General features: G+C 44.9%; 2 protein-coding genes and 1 pseudogene across 6 annotated transcripts in view; all 3 read left to right on the forward strand.

Annotated features, from left to right (window-relative positions):
* Positions 1 to 12374, forward strand: part of LOC123637896 (protocadherin gamma-C4) — a 137113-nt gene that overhangs the window by 18483 nt on the left and 106256 nt on the right. Inside the window, exon 1 of one of the 5 annotated variants that reach the window (XM_045551046.1) lies at positions 9750 to 12321. The exons of the other annotated variants lie outside the window; for them this stretch is intronic. Coding sequence (XP_045407002.1) covers positions 9898 to 12321 — 2424 coding nt within the window. The 5' untranslated portion in view covers positions 9750 to 9897. Of the gene's footprint in view, positions 1 to 9749; positions 12322 to 12374 lie in introns of those variants that run through there. 5 annotated transcript variants of the gene reach the window in all.
* On the forward strand, positions 92 to 2651 carry LOC123637898 (protocadherin gamma-A5). Its single transcript, XM_045551054.1, has one exon. The coding sequence runs from the start codon at positions 181 to 183 to the stop codon at positions 2623 to 2625; it is 2445 nt and encodes an 814-aa protein (XP_045407010.1). The 5' UTR covers positions 92 to 180; the 3' UTR covers positions 2626 to 2651.
* On the forward strand, positions 5782 to 8320 carry LOC123638606 (annotated as a pseudogene).

Consider the following 12374-nt stretch of genomic DNA (forward strand, 5'->3'; position numbering starts at 1 on the left):
GCAGAGGCGAGACGACTCTCTGCTCCTACCTTACTCACAGATCAGACAGGCTCTCGGGAAAAACCAACCATCCGCGTCCCGCTCTCATTTTCGTCACGGAATATATACCAGCGGCTTTAGAAAAATAAGGAAACAGCCAGGCCGAACCAGGACTACGAGACAATTGGGCAGAGAGAAGGCATGACGGATCCGCCGAGGCGCTGGCGCTGCGGAGAGCTGCTGCTGCTCCTCACGCTCCTGGGGACGCTGTGTGAGACAGGAACCGGGCAGATCCGCTACTCGGTGCCCGAGGAGCTGGAGACAGGCTCCTTCGTGGGCAACATCGCCAAGGACTTGGGGCTGGAGCCCGAGGAGCTGGTGGAGCGGGGAGTCCGCGTTGTCACCAAAGGTAGGACGCAGCTTTTCTCTCTGAAACCCCGAAGCGGCAGCTTGGTCACCGCGGACAGGATAGACCGGGAGGAGCTCTGCGCTCAGAGCGCGCGGTGTCTGGTGAGTTTTAACATCTTGGTTGAGAATCAAATGAAGATTTATGGAGTAGAAGTAGAAATAATCGATATTAATGATAACTTCCCGCGATTCCGGGATGAAGAATTAAAAGTTAAAGTTAATGAAAATGCGGCTGTGGGAACGCGGCTAGTGCTTCCCTTCGCGCGGGACGCGGACGTGGGTGTGAACTCCCTCCAGAGTTACCAGCTCAGCTCCAATCTGCACTTCTCTCTGGATGTGATAAGCGGAACTGATGGACAAAAGTACCCGGAGCTGGTGTTGGAACAGCCCCTGGACCGCGAGAAAGAGGCTGTTCACGACCTCCTCCTCACAGCTTTAGATGGCGGAGACCCGGTACTCTCCGGCACCACGCACATCCGTGTGATGGTTCTCGACGCAAACGATAACGCGCCCCTGTTCACTCAATCCGAATACAGAGTGAGCGTCCCAGAGAACATACCTGTAGGCACTCAGCTGCTCACGCTAACCGCCACGGATCCAGACGAGGGAATAAACGGGAAAGTGACCTACTCTTTTCGCAATGAAGACGACAAAATTTCAGAGACTTTTCAACTCGATTCCAACCTGGGGGAAATCTCAACTATGCAATCACTGGACTATGAAGAATCCAGATTCTACCTCATGGAAGTGGTAGCTCAGGATGGAGGCGCTCTTCTTGCCAGTGCTAAGGTGTTGGTCTCAGTACAGGATGTGAATGACAATGCCCCCAAAGTGATCCTCACCTCTCTCACCAGTTCTCTTTCTGAAGACTGTCTTCCCGGAACTGTAATTGCACTGTTTAGTGTACACGATGGTGATTCTGGAGAAAATGGTGAGATTGCATGTTCTATTCCCAGGAACCTGCCTTTTAAATTAGAAAAATCAGTTGATAATTACTATCACCTATTAACAACAAAAGCCCTTGACAGAGAAGAGATTTCAGAATATAATATCACCATAACCGTCATTGACCATGGAACCCCACCCTTATCTACAGAAAACCACATCTCCCTGAAAGTAGCAGACGTCAATGACAACCCACCTGCCTTCCCTCATGCCTCCTACTCCACCTCCCTCCCAGAAAACAACCCCAGAGGCATCTCTATCTTCTCCATGACTGCCCTCGACCCTGATAGTGGTGACAACGCTCGGGTTACTTACTCCCTGGTCAAAGACACATTTCAGGGAGTTCCTCTATCTTCCTATGTGTCCATTAACTCTGACACCGGCGTCTTATATGCTCTCCAATCCTTTGACTATGAGCAGTTGAGAGACCTCCAGATGTGGGTGACAGCCAGCGACAGTGGGAACCCGCCACTAAGCAGTAACGTGTCACTGAGCCTGTTTGTGCTGGACCAGAATGACAATGTACCTGAGATCTTGTACCCTGCCCTTCCTACCGATGGTTCTATGGGTGTGGAGCTGGCACCACGCTCTGCAGAACCTGGCTACTTGGTGACCAAGGTGGTGGCAGTGGACAGAGACTCGGGCCAGAATGCCTGGCTGTCCTACCGCCTGCTCAAGGCCAGTGAGCCAGGGCTCTTCTCAGTGGGGCTGCACACAGGTGAGGTGCGCACGGCACGGGCCCTGCTGGACAGAGATGTGCTCAAACAGAGCCTTGTGGTGGCTGTCCAGGACCACGGCCAGCCCCCTCTCTCAGCCACCGTCACACTCACCGTGGCTGTCGCTGACAGTATCCCTGAAGTCCTGGCTGACCTGGGCAGCATCAAGACTGCTTCTGATCCCTATGATTCAGGCCTCACGCTGTACCTGGTGGTGGCAGTGGCTTCAGTATCCTGCGTCTTTCTTGCTTTTGTCATTGTGCTGCTGGCACTCAGGCTGCGGCGCTGGCACAAATCACACCTGCTTCAGGCTTCAGGAGATGGATTGGCAGGCCTACCTGTCTCACATGTTGTGGGCGTGGACGGGGTACAGGCTTTCCTGCAGAGCTATTCCCATGAGGTCTCCCTCACCGCTGACTCTAGGAAGAGTCACCTGATCTTCCCCCAGCCCAACTATGCAGACATGCTCATTAGTGAAGAAGGCTGTGAAAAAAGCGACCCTCTTCTGATTTCTGATAAGGTAAATGCAAGCAAAACAGAACCAGGAGTTGTTCAGGTTAGTTTTAATTTTCCATAAGGATGACTGGAACATTTTCTTCATTTGTTTCCTTATTTATTTTTCTGACATATTCAAATCAGCTAATTTTATAAATAGTTAATCAGTATTTGCTCTATTGGAGATTAATTTAATTTTATTTGCTAATTAATGCTTTCTCCATTTGTTTTCAAATTATATTTTGGGTTTAATGTCTTCTTTTGTGAATATGGGGATATTTTAGAAAATCTAGTGATATCTGTAGACTTGAGTGAATATTAAATATTTTAAAAGAAAGTGGTTAAACATAATCCTTTTACCCAAGATTTTGTTGTATTGGAACTGCTAGTCTATTAATAGAAGATTCAGTTTATTACTTCAAATTATTAGATATATTGTTCTCTTTTGTATATTTACTTAGACATCACTAGCGAATGTGTTTTGGAAAGGATATTGTATAGGATTGATATTTTAGTATAACTGACGTTTGCATAAGGAAATAATTTACAGTATTTGCATAAGCCAGTAGAAGAGTACAGAAAATTTTTGCTTGATCAATATCAGAAAAAAGGTTAATTTTATAGTGATGAATATGATGTATGCAGCATTCTGAAATCTGGAAAGTTTGAACTTAACCATGTAATTATTGGATATGTGGACTTATTGAGAGAAGAAATCAGTGGGAAGGAACCTTAGAATTCAGCTTTATTCTGTGATATAAAGTTTAAACTCTTTGGAGTTTAAAGTCTCCAAAGAGTTAGATACTTCTGCATTCAATAAACATCAATATACCACTCACCTAGCATCTTCTGGTTACAAGTAGTCCCTTCACTTATTAGAATCAATACCTACAGAAATGTTTGCATTTCTTCAAGTGTAAGTACAATTATGCTTTATTACTAGAGTCTAAGGTTTGTGTTTGCAAAATGAATTCAACTTAGGAACTGTTTGAAATTTTAAAATTCATTTCTGAGGGATGTCCTCACCTTAAATTAATAGATTTTTGCTAATGAAATGCCATTCTATGAGTCTCAAATTCCAGTACCATGTGTTGTGTAATGAAAGAACTACTTGATTTTCTGCATGTGATTAGCTGAAGACGATTTTCTTCTTAAAATATTTTTAATCTCCCAAATGTTGTACTTTTAATGCCTTTAACATCAGCTGCAAATAATGGATATATGCGGGAAATGATGATAGATTATTATTTATGGGATAGTAAGCTACATGACTGAACCACATGAAAGGTTTATTGACACATTAAGGAACTTAAGACAACTTGAGTTTTATTTTTTAAACAGTTATTTAAAGGGCATCCAATTAAATGTATATATGCACAATTCTGACCTTCATGTAAAATGTGCAGATTCACTAAATAGTGCGTAAATGCACCCAAAGAGTAACAAGAGCATCTGTATGATAGGTGCTGACATTATTCACTCTTGTGTGAAAACTTACATTTCCATTTTTTTAAAGAAAACGTTAGAGATTTAGTTAAGTATCCTCTGAGTTAACTTTTTATGCAATGGAGAAATATCTTTTATCCCTCTATAAACTACCAATAGACTTTACATTATAAAATGCTTGATCCACACCATATACCATATACTCTTTTAAATATTTGAATCTTTAGTTTTATATGTTCTCTGAAAGATAATTTTCCTATACTAATCGAAGTGTTTATACAATTGTGGAAAGGACTTGCTTGGGAGCAAAGTCTTGAGTCAGTAATGCTTTTTATGTTTGTATAAAGACGCCAATGAGTGGCTCTCTAGAATTCTGGATACAATGAGCAGTTTAAGATGTTCTAATGCTTTTCTACTACAAGGTGAGTTCAGTGTTGCTACACACCAGCCAATATATTATGGAGGTTAAAGATAATTTCTTTATGAAGATTTTCTAGTTTGGAAATGTAATTAAAATACTAAGGCATTTTTTATATGTTTGCTGGCCATTATTCTGTCTTCTCTTGAAAAGTTTCTGTTCATGTCCTTTGCCCATTTGTTGATGGGGTGTTTGATTTTTTTCTTGTTGATTTTCTTAAATTCTATATAGATTCTTGTTATCAGCCCTTTATTGGATGGGGAGAAAGCAAATATTTTCTCCCATTCTGTAGGTTGTCCATTCACTCTAATGATAGTTTCCTTGGCTGTGCAGAAGCTTTTAAATTAAAATTGGCAAGGCAATCATTACTTGTAACCAAAATGTTTGTACTCCCACAATATTCTGTAATAATAAAAAAATAGTAAGGTGTCTGTCAGAAGCATGGAAATTGGGATGTTATTGGAAAGGGAAGAGTGTAACTAACAAAAGGTTGAGATGGTCAGACAGTAATCTGGGGACCAAAGAAAAGAGAACAGCATAGATTACTTTCCTTGGGGTATATAATTCTAAGAACTCACACTTCACTCTCCAAATCCAAATAACACTATTGTTAAGCTACTTGGGAAGAAACAGTACAATTGAGAACAATTGTAATGTAGTGTGGGAAAATATCATTGGTGGAATAGTTTTTCAGTCATACTCATTCAATTAAAGGTAGACACTTGGAAACTAAGGAGTCTTTTGTTTCTTACTATACTTCTGCTTTACAAGAACAATCAATTTCCTTGCTTACCTATCAAACCTTTTGGGGGAAGATGCTAAAGATAAGAGGAGAAAGTGAAACACAAAATAAAACTAAAAGCTATGAGATTTATAACTTTCATAAGTTAGAAGAAAAGGAAATAGAGTAGAATAACAATACACATGAAGCTGATATATCAAGAATTTTTACACATCTTTTATCATCACCAACACTATCTTTCATTTGTATGTTTCCCTGTATATTATTTTATTTGGTTCTGAATTCTAATAAGGTAAACAGGGAAAATGTTATGTCCATTGTATGAAAACAGAAACTCAAAGCGTGTGATGCCATAAACGTTTTGAGCGAGTTTATCTCTGCCCTTTGATGAGTAAAAAGCCCTTGATTTGGACGAATAAAGTTCAAGTTAAAAGAAATGACAGATCGACTAAAGATATAGCAAATATTTAAGATGTCTTGAAATCCTTGTAAAATGGGAAGAATGAGTATCAGTATACGGTAGAATTTCCTCCTAACCAACTTATTTGGTGCTGATTTAGTCACCACTACTGCAGTTCCGCAGTAGAGGCGCGGGGTGCCGCTGTTGGCTAGTTCCGAGGGAAGTATTGGCTCCTCCCCCTGGCAGCAAAATTGCCCGCAGACAGCGAACTTGGGGAGAAAAGTGCACTCTCTCTCTGGCTTCCTACAGAGGCGACACCCATCAGAGAACTCACACTCCAAGACCAAGAAAGTAGCCTTTCCTGCTCAGAGAACTCTTGGGATCCTTTAGAGATCTCGTCTCCTGCGAATTAGAAAGGCATAGGTGCAGAGAGCGAGATGGGAAACATTTTAGGACCTAGGGGCGCCGCAGGGTGGAGGCGAATGCCATTTCTCTTCCTGCTGTCTTTGTTCTGCCAGGCCGTCTCAGAACAGATCCACTATGCTATTCTCGAGCAGCTGGCCAGGGGCTCGCTGGTGGGGAATCTCACCAAGGATCTGGGGCTTGGCCTATGGGATTTGCCTACTCGGAATCTTTGGGTTAAGTGCAGAGAAGAATTTCTTTACCATGAGCACCGAAAATGGAGACTTACTTGAGAGCAATTGTATAGACTGAAAGCAGATTTGTGTCAAGAAGCTGACGTGTGCTCTGGAATTCGAAATGGTTGCTGAAAAGCCTTTAAACGTTTTTCATATAACTGTGCTGATCCAGGATGTCAACAATAACCCACCGACTTTTAGACAAAATATCACTAAGCTGAAAATCAGCCAATTGGAGCCATCTTTGCCCTGGAATCTGCCCAAGATCCTGATGTAGGTGTCAATTCGCTGCAGCAGTACTACCTCAACCCTGAACTGCTCTTCTCTTTGATACAGAAGGAGAACCCAGACAGCAGTGGGTACCCAGAGCTGGTACTGAAAGCCCCCCTGGACAGGAAAGAGCAGCTTTACCACCACCTGGTCCTCAAGGCTATGGACGGGGGCTAGCCCTCCAGTAGCTGTACCACCCATAAAAGGATAATTGTGGCAGGCACAAATGATAGCACCCCCATTATTAACCCAGAACATGTACAGGGTCAGTGTTCCAAAGAACCTGCCCACCAGCTTCTGGGTATTAAGAGTAATGGCTACTGACCCGCATGAGGGCACGTCAATGCCAAGATCATCTAAGTCTCTGTCGTTATTGGTAAGGCAGTAAGACAACTATTCAAGCTGGACAGTTAAACAGGGGAACTCATCGCTAGTGGAGGACTGGACTTTGAAGAGAGAGATAGCTACACAATTGGGGTGGAAGCAATGGATGGCAGACGTCACACTGCATATTGTAAAATACAGAGATTTTGGATGAAAATGACAATGCTCTCTAGATAACTCTGGCTTCTGAATCTCAGCATATACAAGATGCTGAGATGGGGACTCCTGTTGCCCTGATCAAAACACATGACCCAGATTGTGGATTTAATTAGGAAATCCTGTGTCAACTAAAAGGAAATAGTTCAAGATATAAAACACACGGGTTGGTGATCCCAGAGTACAATGTCACTATCACGGTCACAGACAAAGGCAAACTGTCCCGTCCTCCAGCATGTGCATCACCCTGTACATCACTGACGTCAACTACAATGTTCTGGTTTTCCACCAGGTCTCCTATGGCCCATGTAGCTGAGAGTAACCCACCCGGAGCCTCCATTGCGCAAGTCAGTGCCTCGGATCCCAACTTGGGGCCTAATGGCCTTATCTCCTACACCATCCTGGCCAAGGACCTCTAGCTGCAGGCTCAATATTCCTAGATGTTGGTGAGCATGCAGAGCGGGGTGGTGTTTGCACAGTGCTCCTTCACCTTCGAGCTGACACTGCAGACCCACCATCTGGGCTCCGCGCGCGTTCAGCACCAACGTGAGCCTGTGGATGTATACCTTCCGCTGGTGGCCAACAGCTTGGCGCTCTTTGATATGGTGCCAAACGCCACGGAGCCGGGCTACTTGGTCACCAAGGTGCTGGCGGTGTCCGCCGACCAGGGATACGATGCCTGGCTGTCCTACTATGTGCTGCAGGTCAGCAAGCCTGGGCTTTTCAGCCTGAGGCAGCGCACGGACAACGGTGCACACAACGTGTGACTTGAGCGACGGGGATTCAGCTGGAAAACTTTTGCTGATCACAGTGGGAGACAGAGGACAGCTGCCTCTTTTGGCTGCCGCCACTCTGAACCTAATCTTTGTGGGTAGCTTGCAAGAAATACAGCCTGACTTGAACCACCGTCCCGCGCACCTTCTGAATCCAAGGCAGAGCTGCAATTTCACCTAGTGGTGACCTTGGTCTTGATCTCTGTCCTCTTATTCTTCATGGTGATTAGGTGATCTCCGTGCGCTTGCGTGGCTCCTCCAACCCCGCCGCCGCTGAGGGCTGCTTTCAACCTGGTCTCTACTTCAAGACTGTACCTGTGGTTCTCCCCAACTGCAGTGCAAGGACTTTGCCTTATTCCTACAATCTGTGTGCTGCCTCACATTCCTCAAAGTTTAAATTTCTCAATACATGTTGGAAAATGCTACTCCACAAGATCTTTTATGTGATGAAGGCTCTTGATTTGAAAGTACTGGTAATGACAATCCCAAAATGGTTTCTAATTCAGGCAATTTGCAACAAGTGAGTTTCTTCAAACCTTTCCTCGCATAAATATAATTAGGCTTCGATTCATTGATTTAGAGATTAAAAGTGTACAGATTAAATATGTTCTGATTTCATTGTGTTTTATTGATTTTCTGGCCATACCGTGGGGGATAGAAAATTCTTTATAAGCTTAGCTATGTTGCAATTGTTCTTTCATGGAATGTCTCCTTGTGATGGTCTTGAAATTTTAGTTAGTCCTAAAACAATATAATCATAAACATTTTTGTTCCTGTTTTAACATGAAATAAGCTCATTTTAATAGATTTAGGGGATACAACTTGAATTCTGGTATATGAATATATTGTGTAGAGGTGAAGTCTGGGCTTTGGGTGTACCCATCACCCAAATAGTGTATATTGTATCCCATAGGTAATTTTTCATCCCTCACTCCCTTCCAATTTCCCCACTTTTGAGTCCACAATGTCCATTATACCACTCTGTGTACTCTTATGTAGTCATAGTTTAGCTCCTACTTGTAAGTGAGAACATGTGGCATTTATTTTTCTGTTCCTGAGTTACTTCTCTTAGGGTAATGGCCTCCAGTTCCATCAAAGTTGCTGCAAAAGACATTATTTCACTCTTTCCTATTGCTAAGTAGTACTCCATGATACACACACACACACAAACCACATTTTCCTTATCACTCATCAGTTGATGGACACTTAGGTTGATTCCATATCTTTGCAACTGTGAATTGTGTTGCAGTAAGCATATGAGTGCAAGAAACACTTTTAATACATTATTGTCTCACACTATCACTGTAAAACATATTATCTATCAAGGATTAAAGACAAATCTACACAATTAATTGGTTTACTTAGTTTCAATGCTGTCGATCCTAAAATATATATAACATAATATATATCTTAAGATATATTTTTAATGTAGCCTGTATAGTTTTTCTTCCTTTGCATGTTTTAAAAATTATGCATAGATGTTGCCTACATCAAGGTAGTTCTTAATCTCTAGGCTAATAAAAACAAATAATGGCACCTAAAAATGGCAGCTGTTGTAACTGGCACTGTAATGGATTGGTTCAAAACGTGTTTGTGGTTGTTGGTGCCCTTATTAAAAATGGGACAAATGTAAATGATGGTGGGGTGTGGTAATTCAAGATTCACAGAAAATCGTGATTATTTCTGCTCTTCAAGATCCTAACAGATATTTTCACAAAAATGAATGATAAATTTCAGGGAAAAATTAAAATTACTTTAAATAATGTCTTTTATTCTTCCAATGCTTTACTGTCTTGGGGAGAGAATTATTGTGAGTGTCATCTCTTTAGATTTAGCAGAAATAAAATCCCCTGTATGGCAATTTCACAAAACGGTGCAGTATTAATTTAGGACTCTAAGCGTCGCTGTTCACTAACCCGGGCAGGAAAATCAATGAGAACTCGAGTTATACCCACCAACCACAAAGCAGGTCAGACATGAAAGCAGCGCAGAAATTCTGACCTGGAACGCTTCACATCTGGTGACTGCTTGTTTAAGAACCTTCACCTCTAATTCTGAGAAGCGCAAAAGTGATGTGGACCGGTTCTTCCTACTCCTGATCCCGGGGAAGTCTATAACAAGCCAGTAATGGCGGCTCCGCGGGGGCGCCGGCCGCGGAGCGAGCTGCTCCTGCTCTTCACGCTCCTGGGGACGCTGTGGGGGGCTGCGACCCGGCAGTTCCGCTACTCTATTCTCGAGGAGCTGGAGAAAGGCTCCTTCGTGGGCAACATCGCCAAGGACCTGGGGCTGGCACCTCAAGAGCTGACAGAGCGCGGAGTCCGCATCGTCTCCAGAGGTAGGACACAGCTTTTCTCTTTGAACCCGCGGAGCGGCAGCTTGGTCACAGCTGGCAGGATAGACCGGGAGGAGCTCTGCGCTGAGAACCCGCGGTGTCTGGTGAGCTTTAACATCCTTGTAGAGGATAAACTGAATCTTTATCCCGTGGAAGTCGAAATAGTGGACATTAATGATAATTCACCCCGATTCTTAAGAGAAGAGTTGGAAGTGAAAATTCTCGAAAATGCAGCTCCATCCTCTCGTTTTCTACTAACGGAGGTCTATGACCCTGATGTGGGAATGAACTCTCTGCAGGGCTTTAAGCTCAGCGCCAATAGTCACTTCTCAGTGGACGTGCAAAGCGAAGCCAATGGACCCAAGTACCCGGAGCTGGTGCTGGAGCGCGCCCTGGATCGGGAGGGAGAAGCCGTTTACCACCTGGTCCTTACTGCCATGGATGGTGGTGACCCTGTCCGCTCAGGTGTGGCGAGAATTCTGGTGACTGTCCTAGATGCGAATGACAATGCTCCAGTGTTTACTCAGCCTGTCTACCGTGTGAGTGTTCCTGAAAATCTGTCAGTAGGTACACCAGTGTTGTCAGTAAATGCCACCGACCAGGATGAAGGGGCCCACGCGGAAGTAACTTATTCGTTTGTGAAGATTCCAGAAAAGATCTCACAAATTTTCCGCTTGAATGTTTTGACTGGAGAAATTTCAACTTCTGCGAACCTAGACTATGAGGACTCTAGCTTTTATGAGCTGGATGTTGAAGCCCGGGATCGGCCAGGTCTTCGGGACAGAGCAAAAGTCTTAATAACTATCTTGGATGTCAATGATAATGTTCCAGAAGTGGTTGTGACATCTGGAAGCAGAACAATTGCAGAAAGTGCGCCTCCAGGAACAGTCATCGCTCTTTTCCAAGTGTATGATCGAGACTCTGGACTGAATGGCTTGGTAACGTGTTCCATCCCGAGAAGTCTTCCTTTTGAATTGGAAAAATCAGTAGACAATTATTATCGATTAGTGACAAATTCATTTCTAGACCGGGAGGAGGTGTCATTGTACAACATCACTGTCACAGCCACAGACAAAGGAATGCCGCCTCTGTCTACAGAAACGCTCATCTCTCTAAACGTGGCAGACACCAACGACAACCCGCCCACCTTCCCCCATTCGTTCTACTCAGTCTATGTCCCCGAGAACAACCCCAGGGGCGCCTCTATCTTTTCTGTGAAGGCTCTTGACCCAGACAGCGACGAGAACGCCCGAGTCTCCTACTCCCTGGCGGAAGATACCCTCCAGGGGGCGCCTTTATCCTCCTTTGTCTCTATCAACTCCAACACCGGAGTTCTGTATGCGCTGCATTCCTTCGACTACGAGCAGTTTAGAGACCTGCAACTACTGGTGACAGCCAGCGACAGCGGAAACCCTCCACTCAGCAGCAACGTGTCGCTGAGCCTGTTCGTGCTGGACCAGAACGACAATGCGCCGGAAATCCTGTACCCTGCCTTTCCCACTGACGGCTCCACAGGTGTGGAGCTGGCGCCCCGCTCCGCAGAGCCCGGCTACCTGGTGACCAAGGTGGTCGCTGTGGACAGAGACTCGGGCCAGAACGCCTGGCTGTCCTATCGCCTGCTCAAGGCCAGCGAACCTGGGCTCTTCTCAGTGGGGCTGCACACAGGCGAGGTGCGCACGGCACGGGCCCTGCTGGACAGAGATGCGCTCAAACAGAGCCTCGTGGTGGCCGTCCAGGACCACGGTCAGCCCCCTCTCTCAGCCACTGTCACTCTCACCGTGGCTGTGGCCAACAGCATCCCTGAAGTCCTGGCCGACCTGGGCAGCCTTGAGCCCTCCGCCGGCCCTTACGACTCCGACCTCACGCTGTACCTGGTGGTGGCAGTGACCTCGGTCTCCTGTGTCTTTCTCGCCTTCATCATCGTGCTGCTGGTGCTCAGGCTGCGGCGCTGGCACAAGTCACGCCTGCTGCAGGTTGCGGGAGACGAATTGGCGAGCATGCCTGCCTCACACTTTGTGGGTGTGGATGGGGTGCGGGCTTTCCTGCAGACCTATTCCCACGAGGTCTCCCTCACCGCGGACTCGGGAAAGAGCCACATCATCTTCCCTCAACCGAACTATGCAGACACGCTCATCAGCCAGGAAAGCTGTGAGAAAAATGAGCCTCTTTTGATACAGGAAGATTCAGGGTTTTGCAAAGATGAAGTCTCCTTCGTTCAGGTGAGGTTATTGCTTTTCTCGATTATTTAAGAATTATATCAGGAAATTAAAAA

Source organism: Lemur catta, chromosome 5 (genome assembly GCF_020740605.2).
Source record: "Lemur catta isolate mLemCat1 chromosome 5, mLemCat1.pri, whole genome shotgun sequence".
NCBI classification, from domain to species: domain Eukaryota; kingdom Metazoa; phylum Chordata; class Mammalia; order Primates; family Lemuridae; genus Lemur; species Lemur catta.